The sequence below is a fragment of the Carcharhinus amblyrhynchos genome, chromosome 25, assembly GCF_965287045.1.
Source record: "Carcharhinus amblyrhynchos chromosome 25, sCarAmb.v2.hapA, whole genome shotgun sequence".
In the NCBI taxonomy this organism is placed as follows: domain Eukaryota; kingdom Metazoa; phylum Chordata; class Chondrichthyes; order Carcharhiniformes; family Carcharhinidae; genus Carcharhinus; species Carcharhinus amblyrhynchos.
The window spans coordinates 44,261,474-44,283,511 of NC_137348.1; the positions used below are offsets into that span (position 1 = coordinate 44,261,474).

General features: G+C 46.7%; 1 protein-coding gene across 1 annotated transcript in view; it reads right to left on the reverse strand.

Annotated features, from left to right (window-relative positions):
- The window catches only part of fbxw5 (F-box and WD repeat domain containing 5), a 62,321-nt gene that overhangs the window by 13,665 nt on the left and 26,618 nt on the right, over nucleotides 1-22,038 (reverse strand). The window contains exons 4-6 of the mRNA XM_080212225.1: nucleotides 16,641-16,815; nucleotides 14,093-14,241; nucleotides 4,391-4,844 (exon numbers count right to left, since the gene is read on the reverse strand). Of these exons, the coding sequence (XP_080068351.1) occupies nucleotides 4,391-4,844; nucleotides 14,093-14,241; nucleotides 16,641-16,815 (778 nt within the window). The remainder of the gene's footprint in view (nucleotides 1-4,390; nucleotides 4,845-14,092; nucleotides 14,242-16,640; nucleotides 16,816-22,038) is intronic.

Sequence of the window (22,038 nt, forward strand, 5' to 3'; positions counted from 1 at the left end):
AATGTCCAGAAATATGATGAAGAGTTCCAGCTGAAAGTCTTACCCATACAGGATGAATCATAGATTCTGGGTGATTCCGAAGTGGACAGATGATTAGAATGGAGATTGATATTGGTGCTGCTATATCTTTAACTCCTGAGACTATATCCCAACAAAAGATGCAACATCTTCCTTTAAAACCAGCTGCAGTGATTTTAAGGACACACACGGAAGAGATTGTGCAGTTAAAATCATGGTTAACGTAGAGTTGAGTGGACAAACAGCAGAGCCTTCTCTCCATGTGTTCTGTGACCTTTGGCGACAAATTCAAAATCTGCAGATGACACAGGGAAGAAGCTGTTCTTGAGTCAGTTGGTACGTGACCTCAGGCTTTTGTATCTTTTTCCCAATGGAAGAAGGTGGAAGAGAGAATGTCCGGGGTGTGTGGGGTCTTTAATTATGCTGGCTGCTTTGCCGAGACAGCGGGAAGTGTAGACAGAGTCAGTGGATGGGAGGCTGGTAGGCTCAGGACAGGCACCATGATGGCCAGTGCCGAAAATACCTTCAGCACAGGTTCCACCACTGCAAATAACAACTGCTACCATTTCATAGCAGCACTTGTGGTAGAACCTGCTTCTCATCAATGGGTACACCTTCATCCATCAATAAGAGTATGAGGCAATCTCATCCCCGAGAGATTTAATTTGCTGCTTGGTTATCATCTTAGACAAATGTAAGACACAAAGACCTTTGGGGACAAATTAAAAATCCACAGATGACACTAACTTAGAAAGGTTGTGAACTGTGTGCAATCCTGGTCACCCTATTATAGAAAGTATATTATTAAACTAGAAAGAGTGCAGAAAAGATTTACTAGGATGCTACCGGGACTTGATGGATTGAGTTATAAGAAGAGGCTGAATAGACTGGGACTTTTTTCTCTGGAGCATAGGAGGCTGAGGGGTGATCATATACAGGTCTATAAAATAATGAGGGGCATAGACAAGGTCATATCAATATCTTTTCCCAAAGGTAGGGGAGTCTAAAACTAGAGGACAGAGGTTCAAGGTGAGAGGGGAGAATCACAAAAGTGTCCAGAGGGGCAATTCTTTCACACAGACGGTGGTGAGTGTCTGGAACAAGCTGCCAGAGGTAGTAGTAGAGGTGAGTGCAATTTCATCTTTAAAAAAGCATTTAGATAGTTACATGGGTAAGATGGGTATAGAGGGATATGGGCCAAATGCGGGCAATTGGGATTAGCTTAGGGTTTCAAAAAAAAGGGGAGAAGTTGGGCCAAAGGGCCTGTTTCCTTGTTGTAAACCTCTATGACTCTATAACTGACAGGATGATAATGATGCACTACTGAAGGGATTAAACATGAGAAATATTTAAAAGTGACTCAGCAGTGACACACAACAATATAAAGTCACAAAGATTGTGGACAATCCAATCAGCAGGATGTAGCTTGGTAAACAAGAAGTAAGGAAAGAGTTTGTAATTGTAAAACTACCTGAACCAAACTGTGTAATCATAGACCATGACAAACATACATTGTATAACCACATTGTGAACAATAGAATATATATAAAAGCTGGCAGCTTTAAAAGTAAAATCAGAGCAGCAAATTAGACTGCCTTAGGCAAACTATAAACAAGTTGGTGGAATTAGAACAAAGAACAAGAAAATGACAGCATAGGAACAGGTACTTTGGCCCTGCAGGCCTGCACTGACCACACTGTCCATCTGCACTAAAATCCCATACTTTTCTGGGGACCATATCCTTCTATTCCCATTCTATTCATATACATGGAAACCCCAATTTTATGCGTCCCGATTTAGTACGAATTTGGATATAATGCGATGAATCATTGGACCCTTTTGTTTTGCTCTTTCTTATAACAGGGCTGCAGTGTATCCATTCTGCAGTAAATGAATACAAGAGTAGTGAGATAGAGCTTCTGCTTAGGGTACAATCAGTAATTTTGTCACAAATCACAACTACTTGAAAGATGCTTTTATTCTCCATTTCCGCTTAATCAGTTTGAGTGTTGATTTTCTTGAACCCGATTTAGAGCAACCCCTCTTCTTCATGATAACATTTTATGGATGCCAACCATTGTGTGATAACGGGGCCACACTATATTTATCAAGATGCCTCTTAAAAGTCACTATCGTATCTGCTTCCACTACCTGCCCCGGCAGTGAGTTCCAGGCACCCACCACTTGCTCCCACATCTCTTTTAAACCTTGCCTCTCACTCTTAAACCTGTGCCCCCTAGTAATTGATTCTTCCTGGGAAAAAGCTTCTGACCATCCACTCTGTCCATGTCTCTCATAATCTTGTAGACTTCTATCAGATTGCCCCTCAACCTCCGTCACTCCAGTGAGAACAAACCAAGTTTCTCCAACCTCTCCTCATAGCTAATGCCCTCCATACCAGGCAACATCCTGGTAAATCTTTTCTGTACCCTCTCCAAAGCCTCCACATCCTTCCAGTAGTGTGGCGACCAGAATTGAACTCTATATTCCAAGTGTGGCCTAACTAAGGTTCTATAAAGCGCAATATGACTTGCCAATTTTTAAACTCAATGCCCCGGCCGATGAAGGCAAATATGTCGTATGCCTTCTTGACTACCTTCTCCACCTGCATTGCCACTTCTAGTGAACTGTGTACCTGTACGCCCAGGTCCCTCTGTCTATCAATACTCTTAAGGGTTGGAGAGCTGTGGCAGATGAAATTTAATGTAGAGAATGAGAAATGATCCATTTTGGTCAGGAGGATGGAATTAGGCCAAATTAAATGGAAATTACAATTCCACCTGGGATCTGGATCAGAGGGACCTGAACATTGTTACAAGATCCAGACATACCTCATTGGTAAGCAGGGGCTGGGAACTCCACATCCCAACAGGCCTTGGGAGTTTCGCATATTAATTGACCAAGAGTGGGCAGTAGCACACGCACAATGTAGTGTTTCTTCTTGCCAAGGGCAGGCCCATTACAAATGTACAAAACGAAAGTGAAAACCTGGGTCATATGACTAACAACAGAGTGCCACATTGAAGAAGAGTCTCAGGCAGGAGACAGGGAGAGGTGACATTGAGAGGGAGGAGCATAGAAAGATGCTCCAAACCAAAAGAGGGATGCAGCCCACAGACTTTGAGTGAAGAGGTCTTGGGAGAAGCCATGAAAATCTCAGAAGGCAGTAGAGGTTGCTGAGTCTGTACTGGGATCGAAGGTAACTCTTTGGAGAGATAGTATGTTGCTCAATGTGGCCAAAGAGCTGTGAGTTGGCGCTAGAGTACAGATTCAGGAATCCAGGGAAACAGAGTCTCAGGAGATGAAAGTAAACCCTGTGATAGGGGTTATCACTGAGCCAATCTGAGCTGGGAATACTACTGGACAGAATTCCAAGTAAGAAGTCTGACAACACCAGGTTAAAGTCCAACTGATTTATTTGATAGTAAAGCCACTAGCTTTCGGGGTTTGCCCCTTTGTCAGGTGAATGGCATGTTCTGGCCTCAGACAGAGCATATAAACAGCACACACAGTTTACAGAACTGCACTCCAAGCTTTAGGAAGGATGTGGAGAATGCAAAAAGTATTCAAGAGATTGGTTCCATGGATGAAGAACGTAGACAGGCTTGAGATGATGAGAGCGTTTCCCTTGGAGAGAAAGATGAGGAGAGATTTGAAATGTCTTCAATATCATGAAGGGTCTGGACAGATTTGAGAGAGGGAAACTGTTCCCATTGGTGGAAAGGTCAAAAATCAGAGGACATAAAGGTAACTGGCAAACAGAGACAGATTCACACAGCGAGTGGTTAGGATCTGGGATGTACTGTCTGAGAGTGTGGTGGAGACAGATTCACACAGTGAGTGATTAGGATCTGGGATGTACTGTCTGAGAGTGTGGTAGAGACAGATTCACACAGCAAGTGGTTAGGATCTGGGATGTACTGTCTGAGAGTGTGGTGGAGACAGATTCTCACAGCGAGTGGTTAGGATCTGGAATGTACTGTCTGAGAGTGTGGTGGAGACAGATTCAATTGGGTCTTTCAGAAAGAGAATTGGGTCATTACCAGCTGAAGAAATTGTTGTAGGACTATGTTGCCAGGCGAATTGTTCCTGACGAAAGCAACAGATGTAACTGTTCGATTGGCCTAGTTGTGTGCTGGAACTATTCTACAACTCTTTACAACTCTCTACCCACCCACTGCTCCCTCTTCAAAATCTACCTTTGCTTCTCTATCTACTCCCACATATCTTGGAGAAATTTTACTTGATAACTGCTTCTGCCTTGGGACATTTTATTACATTAATAAATGCAAGTTGTTATTAGCAAACTTTTTCTGACACTAGCAGCGCTGCTGATTAGCTGGGAAGGACTGGTTTGGAAACTGGTGCTTACCAATCTGATGGGGAGTGTAAGTAAGAATTCCTGTGGTGAAGATCAAGTATTTTTTGTCTTGAGTTGTTTGCTGTTCAGACGTTAAGGTTGTATCTGATGGCTTCGTCTTGGCTTGGAGAAAAAGTTCTGCTACTCTCGCTTCAATCTGATTTTCATCCATCAAGGGTTGTTCCCCAGAAAGAAGTTCATTTTCCTCCCTCTGATCATCGTCTGTATTACAGACTATCATCTTGTCTGGCGTCTCACTCTGCTTCACTTTGCTGCAAACATTGTCCTCACTGTCAGTGCCCAAGTCAAACACCCGGGGAGCTGATTCCTCCTCAGAGCCCAGCAGCAGGTCAGGAGAATCATGCCGTCTGCAATCTGCCACCATAACCGTGCGGATGGTGCTGGCATTCAAATTCTGAAGCTGGAACAGTCTCTTCACCACATTTATATTCTCTGATTCGATATCCTACAGTGAGGGGAAATGAATTGAAGAATATTAAATAGATACCTCACAGCCTGGTCCATTAACAACCACAGTTATTCCAACCTTCTGGACAGCACAGTAGCACAGTGGTTAGCACTGCTACTTCACAGCTCCAGGCTCCTGGATTCGATTCCCGGCTTGGGTCACTGTCTGTGTGGAGTTTGCACATTCTCCTCGTGTCTGCGTGGGTTTCCTCCCACAGTCCAAAGATGTGCGGGTTAGGTTGATTGGCCATGCTAAGAAATTGCCCCTTAGTGTCCAGGGATGTGTAGGTTAGAGGGATTAGTGGGTAAAATATGTAGGGATATGGGGATAGGACCTGGGTGGGATTGTGTTCGGTGCAGACTTGATGGGCTGAAGGGCCTCTTTCTGCACTGTAGGGTTCTGTGATTCTATAACCTGGTTAAAGAAAACACCATGGATACTGGAAACACACCATAGCCTGCAGCACTGATGGGGATAGGAGAGTTTACACAACACATCTCTGATTGCTGATCAGAACTGCACGTAGCTGCAATTAAAGAGTTTATAAATGATCACACGGAACTAATTCAGCCCTGAAAAGTCTACAGCTAGATGGGAAATGCCAGTGTTTCTGTTAAAGTGACTCAGCACTGGAAAACACAGTGTAAATGGTAGAGGAACAGAGAGACAGAAGGTCACAGTATAGAGAGTGGAAGTCAGAGACAGAGGGTCACAGTATAGAGAGTGGAAGTCAGAGACAGAGGGTCGCAGTTTAGAGGGTGGAGATTAGAGAGAGAAAGTGTCACAGCGTAGAGCGGAGGAGCAGAGAGAGACAGAGAGTCACAGTGTAGAGGGTGGAGTGTAGAGAGAGACAGCGTCACTGAGTACAGGGCAGAGTTTAAAGAGGGACAGACAGTCACAGTGTGGAGGATGGAGTTTAGAGAGAGAGAGGGTCACAGATTAGAGGGTGGAGATTAAAAAGACAAGGGATCACAGTGTAGAAGAGCAGAGAGAGCGGTCACACTGCAGAGGACTGGAGTTTAGAGAGAGACAGAGGGTCACAGTGTAGAGTGTGGAGATTATAGAGAGAGAGATTAGAGTATTATGGATGGAAAGGGTTTGGTTTAGGTTAGAGGGTCATTGTTTTTTAACTGGTCGGCGCAACATCGTGGGCCGAAGGGCCTGTTCTGCGCTGTAATGTTCTATGTTCTATAAAGAGTGGAGGTCAGAGAGACTGAGAGTCACAGTGTAGAGGATGCAGGAGCAGAGAGGAATGGAAGATCACAGTCCAGAGGGCTGGAGTTTAGAGACAGACAGGGCCACAGTGTAGAGGATAGAGGTTAGAGAGACAGAGTGTCACAATGCAGAGCATAGAGGATCAAAGAGAGGCAGAGGGTCACAGTGCAGGGGGTGGAGGTTAGACAGAGACAGTGTGTGACAGTATAAAGAATGGAGGTTGGTGACACAGAGGGTCACAGTGTGGAGGGTGGAGGTTAGAGAGAGAGAGAGACAGGGGGGTCACAGTGTAGAGGAGCAGAGATAGACAGTCACACTGCAAAGGGCTGGAGTTTAGAGAGAGAAAGGGCCACAGTGTGGAGGATGGAGGTTAGAGAGAGACAGAGACTCACAGTGTAAAGTATGGAGGTGGGAGAGACAGCATGTGACAGTGTGGAGGATGGAAATTAGACAGACAGGGGGATCACAGTGCTGATTGCCGGAGTTTAGAGACAGACAGAGCCACACTGGAGAGGATGGAGGTCAGAGAGGCAGAGGGTCACAATGTAGTGGGTGGAGGTTCAGGAGACAGAAGGTCACAGTGTAGAGGGTGGAGATTAGAAAGAGACGGAGGTTCACAGTGTAGAGGGTGGAGATTAGAAAGAGACGGAGGTTCACAGTGCAGTGGGTGGAGGAGCAGAGAGAGACAGAAGGTCACACTGTAGAGTTTGGAAGTTAGAAAGACAGGGGGTGACAGTGTAGAGAATGGAGGTTAGAGAGGCAGAGGATGGAGGAGCAGAGAGAGATAGAGGGTCACAGTTTAGAAGATGGAGGTTACAGAGATGGTACAGGCATATCCAAGTAATTGATGTGTGTATATTCAGCTGATTATCAGCAATGGTGAAAAATAATCTAGTTGCTGCACAGAATTCCTCTTCAAACCTTATTTCACTGAGTCATGTTGTTGATTCATTTTTGAGTTAATTTGTTCATTTTTAGTTCCTAGCTATGTTCATCACAGATACTGCCAATGTAAACATGTCACATTGTAATAACCCTCTCCCACCATTGGGATTTCTCAGCCCTCAATCCAATCTGGTGTAAAGAAGCTCCATTTTCCATCCACTCTTCTGCTCTGTTTCCAAGCCAGTTTAAGCTGTATAACAGTCTATTACACCAAAATAAACCAGGGCATGGAAATGGTTACTGAATTCTATTGGCTCACCCTTAAGAACATAAGAAATAGGAGCAGGAGTAGGCCATCTAGCCCTTCGAGCCTGCCCCGCCATTCAATAAGATCATGGCTGATCTGAAGTGGATCAGTTCCACTTACCCGCCTGCTCCTCATAACCCTTAATTCCCTTATCGATCAGAAATCCTTGCCCAATTAACTCATGTTCTTCAATCCCACTTCACTGTCAGACTATCTGGATTTACTCCCTGGAACACAACATGGGAAATGGAATAAGATCTCAATATTACACACACACATATTCTAATTTCACCTCCAATATGGACAGATGTTTAAACTAACTGAAATGGAAAGAAGGGTGCATTTGACTTTAGAAATAGATTGTATTCTCCTGAAAATCTGCTCCAAAAGATTGATGATGTGGATATGCCGGCGTTGGACTGGGGTAAACACAGTTAAATGTCTGACAACACCAGGTTTCAGTCCAACCGATTTATTTGATAGTAAATTCACTAGCTTTCGGGTTAGTCCCTCCACTCGACAGACTGGAGGGGCTGATTGTGGACAAGTCGCCAGGACCGGATGGAATGCATCCGAGGGTTCTGAAAGAAATGGCGGAGGTGATAGTGGATGCCTTGGTGGTTATTTTCCAGACGTCGCTCTATTCCGGGGAAGTGCTGGAAGATTGGAAAACGGCTAATGTAACACTGTTGTTTCAGAAGGGTGCCAGGCAAAAGGCGGGGAATTATAGGCCGGTTAGTTTAACGTCTGTTGTAGGTAAAATGTTAGAATCTGTCATCAAGGAGGAAATAGCGAGGCATCTTGAGGGAAAGTGCTTGATAGAGCAGATGCAGCACGGTTTCATTAAAGGGAAGTCGTGTCTGACAAATTTACTGGAGTTCTATGAGGATGTGTCTAGGGCAGTGGATAGAGGAGAGCAGGTGGATGTGGTCTTTCTTGATTTTCAGAAGGCATTTGACAAAGTACCTCACAAGAGGTTATTGCAGAAGGTCAGGGGACATGGAGTTGGGGGTAGGGTGTTAGCGTGGATAGAGGATTGGTTGTCAAATAGGAGGCAGAGAGTGGGGGTCAGTGGGTGCTATTCGGATTGGCGGATGGTGACTAGTGGAGTGCCCCAGGGGTCGGTGCTGGGGCCTCAGCTATTTACCATTTATATAGATGATCTGGAGGAGGGAACCGAGTGTATGGTGTCGAAATTTGCTGATGACACCAAGATTGGTGGAACGGCAAATTGTGCGGAGGGTGTGGAGAGTCTGCAGAAGGATCTAGATAGGCTGGGCGAATGGGCCAGGAAATGGAAAATGGAATTTAATGTTGGCAAGTGCGAGGTGGTCCACTTTGGTAGGAATAATGGTAGGAAGGGTTATTACTTAAGTGGCGAAAAACTGCCGCAGGCGACGGTGCAGAGGGACCTCGGGGTCCTTGTGCATGAGTCGCAAAAACCCAGCTTGCAGGTGCAGCAGGTGGTCAGGAAGGCGAATGGGATGCTGGCCTTCATAGCGAGGGGGATTGAATATAAAAGTAGGGAGGTCTTGCTGCGGCTATATAGGGCATTGGTGAGGCCGCAGCTAGAGTACTGTGTGCAGTTTTGGGCGCCGTACTTACGCAAGGATATTTTGGCCTTGGAGGGAGTGCAGAGGAGGTTTACTAGGCTGATGCCGGAGTTGAGGGGGTTGAGCTACGAGGAGAGGCTGAATAAACTAGGCTTGTACTCGTTAGAGTTTAGAAGAGTGAGGGGAGATCTCATTGAGACATATAAGAAGATGAATGGGATGGATAGGATAGAGGTGGAGAGACTCTTCCCGCTCAGAAAGGACAGTAGGACTAGGGGGCACAGCTTCAAGATAAAGGGGGGTGCGGTTTAGAATGGAGTTGAGGAGGAATTTCTTCACTCAAAGGGTGGTGAATCTCTGGAATTCTCTGCCCGTTGAAGTGGTGGAGGCTGCCTCGCTAAATATTTTTAAGACGCGGGTTGATGGGTTTTTGATAAGAGAGGGGATTAAGGGTTATGGGGAGAGGGCAGGAAAGTGGAACTGAGCCACGACAGATCAGCCATGATCTTACTGAACGGCGGGGCAGGCTCGAAGGGCTAGATGGCCTACTCCTGCTCCTATTTCTTATGTTCTTATGTTCACCTGACGAAAGGGCTAACCCGAAAGCTAGTGAATTTACTATCAAATAAATCGGTTGGACTGAAACCTGGTGTTGTCAGGCTTTTTACCAAAAGATTGATATCAGGAGAAAGAGAGATTCAGTGCTGATTTCATACTGAAAAGGTGAATCAGGATAACTATCCACTAGCAGGATACAGTGGCTGCTTTGGTCCTGTTTCTGGGATTTGGGAATTGCTGGATTGCATTCCGACAGAGCCAAGATGTTCTTGAGAATGTGTTGGTCAAACTGCTTTCTTAAACTCTCTGGACTGGCTTGAGAGAACCACTAGCAGGTTAGGCCATTTCAGTAAGAAGTGACACAACACCAGGTTAAAGTCCAACAGGTTTATTTGGTAGAAAAGGCCACTAGCTTTCAGGGCTTTGCTCCTTCGTCAGGTGAATGGAGAGTTCTGATCACAGACAGGGCATATAAAGGCACACACTCAGTTTACAGAATACTGATTAGAATGTTTGTCTTTACAGCGAATCAAGTCTTAAAGGTACAGACAATGTGAGTGGAGATAGTATTAAGCACAGGTTAAAGAGATGTTTTTGTCTCCAGACAGGACAGTAAGTGAGATTTTACAAACCCAGGCAAGTCACAGATAGTGCGACACAAACCCAAGATCCCTGTTGAGGCCATCCTCATGTGTGTGGAACTTGGCTATCAGTCTCTGCTCAGCTACTCTGTGCTATCGTATGTCGTGAAGAACGTTTACACGAAGATCAGAATGCCCGTGACTGCTGTTTCAGGCCATTTCAGACAAACATTAAGAGTCAACAAATAACTTGCACTGATATGAACTTGTCTATGCCACCTTTATTTTTTGAAATCCCTAAATTAATCCCAATTGCCCGCATTTGGCCCATATCCCTCTATACTCATCATACCCACGTAACTATCTAAACTCTTTTTAAAAAACAAAATTGTACCTGCCTCTACTACTACCGCTGGCAGCTTGTTCCAGACACTCATCACCCTCTGTGTGAAAAAATTGCCCCTCTGGACACTCTTGTATCTCTCCCCTTTCACCTTAAACCTATGCCCTCTAGTTTTAGACTCCCCTACCTTTCGGAAAAGATATTGACTATCCAGCTGATCTATGCCACTCATTATTTCATAGACCTCTATATGATAACCTCTCAGTCTCCTACGCTCCAGAGAAAAAAGTCCATCCAACCTCTTCTACATCCTAGTAAATCTTCTCTGCACTCCTTCTAGTTTAACAATATCCCTTCTATAATAGGGTGACCAGATCTGCACACAGTATTCCAAGCGTGGCCTTACCAATGCTGAATGCCTTCTTCACTACTCTGTCCACCTGTGGCTCCACTTTCAAGGAGCTATGAACATGTACCCCTAGATGTCTTTGTTCTGTAACTCTCTCCAGTGCCCTACCATTAACTGAGTCAGTCTTGATCTAGTTCAATCTACCAAAATGCATCACTCCGCATTTGTCTAAATTAAACTCCATCTGCCATTCGTCAGCCCACTGGCCCAATTGAAGCCACACAAACAGCAAGAGGCAGTCTGATTTACTGTTGTACTGAGTTAGCAGATGAGAGCTGGGGTTTTGTCACAGTGTTAGTGCCCTGGACTCTGGAATCATAGAATCACTACAGTGCGGAAGGAGGCCATTCAGCCCATCGAGTCTACGCTGACCACAATCCCACCCAAGCCCTATCACCATCAGCCCATGAATTTACCCTAGCTAGTCCCCCTGATAGTAAGGGGCAATTTTAGCATGGCCAATCAACCTAACCCACACAGCTTTGGACTGTGGGAGGAAACCAAGGACCCGGAGTAAACCCATGCAGACATGGGGAGAGTGTGCAAACTCCACACAGACAGTGACCTGTGACTGGAATCGAACCGAGGTTCCTGGTGCTTTGAGGCAGCAGTGCTCACCACTGTGCCACTGCACCGCCGAAGGGATGAATATCACCTCACTAGAACATAGAACACTGCAGCACAGTACAGGCCTTTCGGCCCTCAATGTTGTGCCGAGCTTTGTTCTAAAACAAGATCAAGCTATCCCACTCCCTATCATTCTGGTGTGCTCCATGTGCCTATCCAATAACCGCTTGAAAGTTCCTAAAGTGTCCGACTCCACTATCACAGCAGGCAGTGTATTCCACACCCCAACCACTCTCTGAGTAAAGAACCTACCTCGGACATCCCTCCTATATCTCCCACCATGAACCTTATAGTTATGCCCCCTAGTAACAGCTACATCCACCCGAGGAAATACTCTCTGAACATCACTCTATCCATCCCCCTCATCATCTTATAAACCTCTATTAAGTTGCCTCTTATTCTTCTCCACTCTAAACAGAAAAGCCCCAGCTCCCTCAACCTTTCCTCATAAGACCTACCCTCCAAACCAGGCAGCATCCTGGTAAATCTCCTCTGCATTCTCTCCAATGCTTCCACATCCTTCTTATAGTGAGGTGACCAGAACTGAACACAATATTCCAAATGCAGTCTCACTAAGGTCCTGTACAGTTGCAGCATAACCCCAAGACTCTCACCAGCTTTTATAGATACACCATAGAAGGCGTTCTTTCTGGTTGTATCACAGCTTGGTATGGCTCAAAGAACAAAGAACAAAAACAGCCCGGGAAACAGGCCCTTCGGCCCAACGAGCCCGCGCCGCCATCTCAACACCACCAGTCCCCCACTCCACCCATGACCCCTATCTAATGTTTTATGGCCATCCAGATTGAGGGAAACTGATTTAGGGACAATTTATTCCTGCCAATCAGCCTAACAGCACATCTTTGGGGTGTGAGAGGAAACCGGAGCACCCGGAGAAAACCCACGCAAGCACGGGGAGAATGCGCAAACTCCCACAGACACCGGCCCAAATCCATGTGTCTGCACAGCAATCAGTGATAGTCACTGAGCTGTCGGCTTGCCCAGTATCTGGTCCAGTTTAGGCACACACTAACGACATGAAGCACTAGGCCAATCTCGAACAACCAAGAGCAGCCCCAGTACGACCCATCGCGTGTATGCCCCTCGTTGGACACGAGGTGGACCAACCCAAAACCAGCCACCAGTACACTGCTCTGCTCTGCCCAAGACCACAAGGAAGTACAAAAGGTTGTGAATGCAGCCCAATCCATTACGCAAACCAGCCTCCCATCCATTAACTGTGAAACATTTCCCGCTGCCTTGGAAAAGCAGCCAGCATAATTAAGGACCCTATGCACCCCGGATATTCTCTCTTCCACCTTCTTCTGTCAGGAAGAAGATACGAAAGTCTGAGGTCACGTACCAACCGACTCACAAACAGCTTCTTCCCTGCTGCTGTCAGACTTTTGAATGGGCCTACCTCGCATTAAGTTGATTTTTCTCTACAGCCTAGGTATGACTGTAACACAATATTCTGCACTCTCTCGTTTCCTTCTCTATGACTGGTATGTTTTGTCTGTATAGCGCACAAGAAACAATACTTTTCACAGTATGTTAATACATGTGATAATAATAAATCAAATCAAAAATCAAAGAATGAGGAAGCTGGCATGTGTGTGTGAGCATGCATGTACGTGAATGCGTGTCCACGTGTGTGCACAAAAGAGTATATACGTACCTGTGTGTGTGTGTGTGTGCGTGTGTGTGCATGGAGGGTGTTTGAAAAAAATACATCTATTTGTATGGATGCGTGTAATTGAGAGTGTGTGTGGGTGTGTGTATGAGTGTGTGTGCGTTTGTGTATATACGGGTATATGTACGAGTGTGTGTTGGGGGCATGTGTGTATGAGGGTGTGTGTGCACTTGTGTATGTTTGTGTGTGTGTATGGGTGTGTTTATGAATGTGTGAATGGGGGTCTGTATGAGTGTGAACAAAGAACAGTACAGGAACAGGCCCTTCGGCCCACCAACCCTCCGCCAATCACTTTGTCCTATCTAGACCAACTGTCTCTATTCCCTGCCTGTTCATGGGTCCATCCAGATAAGTCTTAAATGTTGCTAATGTGTCTGCCTCAACCACCTCACTGGGCAGTGCATTCCAGGCCCCCACCACCCTCTGTATAAAACATCTCACACATCTGCACTGAGCCTTTCCCCCCTTTCCTTGAACTTGTGCCCCCTTATAATTGTCATTTCTGCCCTGGGAAAAAGCTTCCATCTGTTCACCCTGTCTATGCCCCTCATAATTTTATAACCTTCTATCAGGTCGCCCCTCAGCCTCCATCTTTCCAGGAGAACAATCCCAGTTTATTCAATCTCTTCTCATAGCTAATACCCTCCATACCAGGCAGTATCCTTTTCTGTACTCCCTCCAAAGTCTCCACAGCTTTTTGATAGTGTGATGACCAGAACTGGACACAGTATTCCAAATGTGACCTATCCAACGTTTTATATCACTTGCCAACTTTTATATTCGATGCCCCAGCTGATGAAGACAAGGTGCCATATACTTTCTTCACCACCTTTCCCACCTGTGCTGCCACTTTTAAGGATCTGTGGACCTGGACTCCCAGATCTCTCAGTGTAGAGCATGGATTTTTTTTATATTGTGCCTTAAACATCGTAAAACACAAGAACACGAGTCACAGGAACAGCAATATCCTGGCGAGTCTGCAGCCCCAATCAGTAAGATCATTTGAATATCCAATATCAGGATTTTGCCTCAATGTGTTACGGGCCCAGTGGTGAAGTTATAATGTGTACTGACCTGATATGCCTTGTTTAACCACAGCACTGAGCACGAGGTCATATTGCCAATCCAGTGCAGGTTGCCAGAGATCAGATGTGTTTCATTCAACCAACAGCCAAAGACATCGTAGGGCTTGTTTCTCACTCGGGACAGCAATGTGAAGTCATCTGAAATTAAAGAACAGAAGGCCAGAGTACCCAGAGTGCAAACAAACAAACTCATTTACAATAACAGACCCATCCCCACCGGTACTGTACCCCAGTGTTATACAGTGACAGACCCGTCCCCACCGGTACTGTACCCCAGTGTTATACAGAGACAGACCCGTCCCCACTAGTACTGTACCCCAGTGTTATACAGAGACAGACCCGTCCCCACCAGTACTGTACCCCAGTGTTATACAGTGACAGACCCATCCTCACCAGTACTGTACCCCAGTGTTATACAGTGACAGACCCGTCCCCGCCAGTACTGTACCCCAGTGTTATACAGCGACAGACCCATCCTCACCAGTACTGTACCCCAGTGTTATACAGCGACAGACCCGTCCCCACCAGTACTGTACCCCAGTGTTATACAGCGACAGACCCGTCCCCACCAGTACTGTACCCCAGTGTTATACAGCGACAGACCTGTCCCCACCAGTACTGTACCCCAGTGTTATACAGTGACAGACCCGTCCCCACCAGTACTGTACCCCAGTGTTATACAGTGACAGACCCATCCCCACCAGTACTGTACCCCAGTGTTATACAGTGACAGACCCGTCCCCACCAGTACTGTACCCCAGTGTTATACAGCGACAGACCCATCCCCACCAGTACTGTACCCCAGTGTTATACAGAGACAGACCCATCCCCACCGGTACTGTACCCCAGTGTTATACAGTGACAGACCCATCCCCACCAGTACTGTACCCCAGTGTTATACAGTGACAGACCCGTCCCCACCAGTACTGTACCCCAGTGTTATACAGTGACAGACCCGTCCCCACCAGTACTGTACCCCAGTGTTGTACAGTGACAGACCCATCCCCACCAGTACTGTACCCCAGTGTTACATTGGTAGAGCTGCCCTCTACTCGGTTTGGAGAGAGGGCATGCGGACCTCTGTTCCTGGGTACCTTTTGTACACTTTAAGCGGATAGTTAGTGTGGGAGTCTTGGCTACCTTAGTTGGCACTGAGATCCCAGGCTAGATTTAGGGGTTATTGGTTTTATTTGTGGGGTTGGGTGAGGACTGGGGATGTACCTCCTGCCTTATTGCAGCACCAAGGCAGATTGAATGGAAACGGATTTGCAATTTACAAGTTCTCATTTCATCTGCAGCATCTTAGCCTTGGCCCACAGTGGTTCAAGTGCTGCTTCCTATCTGTCGGACTGGCCTGTAAACTCTGTACACAAGTGCAGAGCAGGCCACAGCCTCGGGGAGGGGAGTGCACTCACACTGCTTCTCCTGTTAGCTGCTCTCCCTGGAGCCAGCCGATTAGGATGTCATGTCCAGGAGTTGCGTCGAATTTGGGACAGTGATGGGATTCAGTGTTGGCACCAACAGTATAGTGTGTGGGGAGGGCTGATACTGTGAGCTGAGCCTGAGCTTCCCAAGGCACAGTAGCAGATGTGTTTTGTGGTTAGTGCAGCCCCCTCCTCCCTCAGGCCTCGGTCCCCAGCAGTTCTATACTCGTGTTATACTTTGACAAAAGAAACTTCGCCACCATTCTCCAAGGATATATATTTCTGCCTTTGGTCTTTTTAAGTTCTGATCCACTGTCCCTGTTATACTTTTCAGTTCTTTTTACTGTGAACCATGTCTGAAAAGGGTTTAATTATGAGTACTGGTTGCATGAATCATAGAATCCTATAGTGCAGGAGGCCGTTCGGCCCATCAAGTCTGCGCCAACCACAATCCCACCCAGGCCCTATCCCCTTGGCCCCATGCATTTACCCTGGCTAATCCCTCTTACACTAACGGCCAATCCACCTAACCCGCACCGTCTTTGGACTGTGGGAGGAAACCGGAGCATCCGGACGAAACTCATGCAGACACGAGGGGAATGTGCAAACTCCACACAGACAGTGACCTGAGCTGGGAATCGAACCCAGGTCCCTGGCACTGAGGCAGCAATGCTAACCACTGTGCCACCACGCCACCCTCTTGAACTTCATTCAACTACTCTGTTGAATAGAGAAGATTAAGGGTCACCTAATCAGATTATAGATAGGTTATCTTTGCCTCACCGTGCCCTCTGGGGGAGTTCAGTGGAAGGGTTTACTCCATTCAGGGATGCAATGACAAAACCCTTCCTCAAATTAAGGAATTCCCCTGTGAATGGTGCTGGTCTGACAGAGATGAATAATTTTTTATTGGGTAAGGGAATGAAGGAAATGCAGGGGAAAGGAGTTGAGAAACACATCAGCCTGTGATCTAACTGAATGGGATAGCATGTTCTGAACAGCTTCCCGTTTCCCAGAAGCTGATCTTCACATTCCATTTATTCCACCCATCACCAGCTCCCTTGTATGGAAACAGGTCAGTAACATTGTGCAGGAAGAGACCACATGAGGTACCTAGACTGAAGACTGCAATTTCACCGGAGGATGAGCTGTGAGGCCCAATGTAGACTCCAGACACAAGCAGCAGGGTGTCCTCAGCATTGAACTGGGAGAACTGCGTGTAGCTCCAATTGTAGGGACGCATGTTAGCGCTGTGCAACACTGAAATCTCCAAATCATTGTTCCAAACCTGAAAGAGTCAACATTCCAATGAGGACAATGACTAACAGTCCAAGAAACATAGTGAAACAGAGACAGAGAGCGTACCTTCACAGAGAGAGAGAGAGAGAGAGAGAGAGATTGATTGTACCCTCACAGAGAGAGAGAGAGATCAATTGCTCACAGAAAGAGAGAGAGAGACAGAGAGATTATATCCTCTCAGAGAGAGAGAGAGACCATATACTCAGAGAAAGAGAAAGAGGGAGAGATCGTATCCTCACAGAGAGAGAGAGGGAGAGAGAGCCTGTGTCCACACATGGAGAGAGAGGGAAAGGGATTGTATCCATACAGAGAGAGAGAAAGAAAAAGGGAGAGACTGAATCCTCACACGAGAGAGAGAGGAAAAGAGATCAAATTCTCAGACAGAGACAGAGAAAGAAAGATCGTATCCTCACAGAGACAAAGAGAAGGAATGAGATCGAATCTCCACAGAAAGAGTGGTCACATTCTCAGAGAGAAGAAGAGAGATTGTAATCCTTGCAGTGAGAGAGTTTCCTCACGGTGAGAGAGATCGTATTCTCACAGAGACAGAGAGAAAGAAATCGAATCCTCACAGAGACAGAGATCATACTGTCACAGAGAGAAAGAGATTATATCCTCAAAGACAGACAGAAATTGTATCCTCATACAGACAGAAAGAGAGACAGAGATTGTATCCTCACATAGACAGAGGGAAGGGAGAGAAAGCAATCTAATTTCCACAGAGAGTGAGGTTGTACCCTCACAATGGGACAGATAGAGATCGTATCACCAGAGACATAGACAGAGAGATCTATCCTCAGAGAGAGAGATCGTATCCTTGCACTGAGAGGGAGAGAGAGATCATATCCTCACAGAGAGAGAGACAGAGAGAGAGAGAGAGACAGTGTGTTCCCAAACAGTGAGAGAGACAGAGAGATCTCTATCTCTATATAGAGAGATGGGTGGCATGCCTTATGAGGATAGGTTGAGGGAGGTAGGTCTTTTCTTCCTGGAGAGTTGAAGGATGAGAGGTGACCTGATAGAGGTTTATAAGATGTTGAGAGGAATAGATAGGGTGGATTCTCGGAGGCTATTTCCCCGGGCTGAAATGGTCGCTACGAGAGGACACAGGTTTAAGATGCTGGGGAATAGGTACAGAGGAGATATTAGGGGTAAGTTTTTCACTCAGAGGGTGGTGGGTGAGTGGAATCGGCTGCCGTCGGTGGTGGTGGAGGCAAATTCAATGGGGTCTTATAAGAGACTTCTGGATGAGTACATGGGACTTAATAGGATTGAGGGTTATAGGTAAGCCTAGTAGGTAGAGATATGTTTGGCACAACTTGTGGGCCAAAGGGCCTGTTTGTGCTGCAGTTTTTCTATGTTTCTATGTTTTAGATTGTATTCTCACAGAGAGAGATTGTATCCTTACAGATGTGAAAGACAGACAGGGAGAGAGAGGTCGTATTCACACAGAGAAAAAAGGGAGAGATCAAATTCTCACAGATGAGAGAGAGAGAAAGAGATCGAATCCTCACACAGAGAGGGAGAGATCGAATCCTCACACAGAGAGAGAGATCAAATCCTCACACAGAGAGGGAGAGATCGAATCCTCACACAGAGAGAGAGATCGAATCCTCACACAGAGAGGGAGAGATCGAATCCTCACACAGAGAGGGAGAGATCGAATCCTCACACAGAGAGGGAGAGATCGAATCCTCACACAGAGAGGGAGAGATCGAATCCTCACACAGAGAGAGAGATCGAATCCTCACACAGAGAGGGAGAGATCGAATCCTCACACAGAGAGGGAGAGATCGAATCCTCACACAGAGAGAGAGAGATCGAATCCTCACACAGAGAGAGAGATCGAATCCTCACACAGAGAGGGAGAGATCGAATCCTCACACAGAGAGGGAGAGATCGAATCCTCACACAGAGAGGGAGAGATCGAATCCTCACACAGAGAGGGAGAGATCGAATCCTCACAGAGGGAGAGATCGAATCCTCACACAGAGAGGGAGAGATCGAATCCTCACACAGAGAGAGATCGAATCCTCACACAGAGAGAGAGATCGAATCCTCACACAGAGAGGGAGAGATCGAATCCTCACACAGAGAGAGAGAGATCGAATCCTCACACAGAGAGAGAGAGATCGAATCCTCACAGAGAGAGGGAGAGATCGAATCCTCACACAGAGAGAGAGAGATCGAATCCTCACACAGAGAGAGAGATCGAATCCTCACACAGAGAGAGAGAGATCGAATCCTCACAGAGAGAGGGAGAGATCGAATCCTCACACAGAGAGAGAGATCGAATCCTCACAGAGAGAGGGAGAGATCGAATCCTCACACAGAGAGAGAGAGATCGAATCCTCACACAGAGAGAGAGAGATCGAATCCTCACAGAGAGAGGGAGAGATCGAATCCTCACACAGAGAGAGAGATCGAATCCTCACACAGAGAGGGAGAGATCGAATCCTCACACAGAGAGAGAGAGATCGAATCCTCACACAGAGAGAGAGAGATCGAATCCTCACAGAGAGAGGGAGAGATCGAATCCTCACACAGAGAGAGAGATCGAATCCTCACACAGAGAGAGAGATCGAATCCTCACACAGAGAGAGAGAGATCGAATCCTCACACAGAGAGGGAGAGATCGAATCCTCACACAGAGAGAGAGAGATCGAATCCTCACACAGAGAGAGAGATCGAATCCTCACACAGAGAGGGAGAGATCGAATCCTCACACAGAGAGAGAGATCGAATCCTCACACAGAGAGAGAGAGATCGAATCCTCACACAGAGAGGGAGAGATCGAATCCTCACACAGAGAGGGAGAGATCGAATCCTCACACAGAGAGGGAGAGATCGAATCCTCACACAGAGAGAGAGAGATCGAATCCTCACAGAGAGAGGGAGAGATCGAATCCTCACACAGAGAGAGAGATCGAATCCTCACACACAGAGAGATCGAATCCTCACACAGAGAGAGAGAGATCGAATCCTCACACAGAGAGAGATCGAATCCTCACACAGAGAGAGAGAGATCGAATCCTCACACAGAGAGGAGAGAGATCGAATCCTCACACAGAGAGAGATCGAATCCTCACACAGAGAGAGAGAGATCGAATCCTCACACAGAGAGGGAGAGAGATCGAATCCTCACACAGAGAGAGAGATCGAATCCTCACAGAGAGAGAGAGAGATCGAATCCTCACACAGAGAGGGAGAGATCGAATCCTCACACAGAGAGAGAGAGATCGAATCCTCACACAGAGAGAGAGAGAGATCGAATCCTCACACAGAGAGAGAGCGAATCCTCACACAGAGAGAGAGAGATCGAATCCTCACACAGAGAGAGAGCGAATCCTCACAGAGAGAGAGAGAGATCGAATCCTCACACAGAGAGAGAGAGATCGAATCCTCACACAGAGAGAGAGATCGAATCCTCACACAGAGAGGGAGAGATCGAATCCTCACACAGAGAGAGAGAGATCGAATCCTCACACAGAGAGAGAGAGATCGAATCCTCACACAGAGAGAGAGAGAGATCGAATCCTCACACAGAGAGAGAGATCGAATCCTCACACAGAGAGGGAGAGATCGAATCCTCACACAGAGAGAGAGAGATCGAATCCTCACACAGAGAGAGAGAGAGCGAATCCTCACACAGAGAGAGAGAGATCGAATCCTCACACAGAGAGAGAGAGATCGAATCCTCACACAGAGAGAGAGATCGAATCCTCACACAGAGAGAGAGATCGAATCCTCACACAGAGAGAGAGAGATCGAATCCTCACACAGAGAGGGAGAGATCGAATCCTCACACAGAGAGAGAGCGAATCCTCACACAGAGAGAGAGATCGAATCCTCACACAGAGAGGGAGAGATCGAATCCTCACACAGAGAGAGAGAGATCGAATCCTCACACAGAGAGAGAGATCGAATCCTCACAGAGAGAGAGAGAGATCGAATCCTCACACAGAGAGAGAGAGATCGAATCCTCACACAGAGAGAGAGATCGAATCCTCACACAGAGAGAGAGATCGAATCCTCACAGAGAGAGAGAGAGATCGAATCCTCACAGAGAGAGAGAGATCGAATCCTCACACAGAGAGAGAGATCGAATCCTCACACAGAGAGAGAGAGATCGAATCCTCACACAGAGAGAGAGAGAGATCGAATCCTCACACAGAGAGAGAGAGAGATCGGATCCTCACACAGAGAGAGAGAGATCGAATCCTCACACAGAGAGAGAGAGAGAGATCGAATCCTCACACAGAGAGAGAGAGAGATCGAATCCTCACAGAGAGAGAGAGAGATCGAATCCTCACACAGAGAGGGAGAGATCGAATCCTCACAGAGAGAGAGATCAAATCCTCACACAGAGAGGGAGAGATCGAATCCTCACACAGAGAGAGAGATCGAATCCTCACACAGAGAGAGAGAGATCGAATCCTCACACAGAGAGAGAGATCGAATCCTCACACAGAGAGAGAGAGATCGAATCCTCACACAGAGAGAGAGATCGAATCCTCACAGAGAGAGAGAGAGATCGAATCCTCACACAGAGAGAGAGAGAGATCGAATCCTCACACAGAGAGAGAGAGATCGAATCCTCACACAGAGAGGGAGAGATCGAATCCTCACACAGAGAGGGAGAGATCGAATCCTCACACAGAGAGAGAGAGATCGAATCCTCACACAGAGAGAGAGATCGAATCCTCACACAGAGAGAGAGATCGAATCCTCACAGAGAGAGAGAGAGATCGAATCCTCACACAGAGAGAGAGAGAGATCGAATCCTCACACAGAGAGAGAGAGATCGAATCCTCACACAGAGAGGGAGAGATCGAATCCTCACAGAGAGAGAGAGATCGAATCCTCACACAGAGAGAGAGAGATCGAATCCTCACAGAGAGAGAGAGATCGAATCCTCACACAGAGAGGGAGAGATCGAATCCTCACAGAGAGAGAGAGATCGAATCCTCACACAGAGAGAGAGATCGAATCCTCACACAGAGAGGGAGACATCGAATCCTCACACAGAGAGAGAGAGATCGAATCCTCACACAGAGAGAGAGATCGAATCCTCACAGAGAGAGAGAGAGATCGAATCCTCACACAGAGAGAGAGATCGAATCCTCACACAGAGAGGGAGAGATCGAATCCTCACACAGAGAGGGAGAGATCGAATCCTCACACAGAGAGGGAGAGATCGAATCCTCACAGA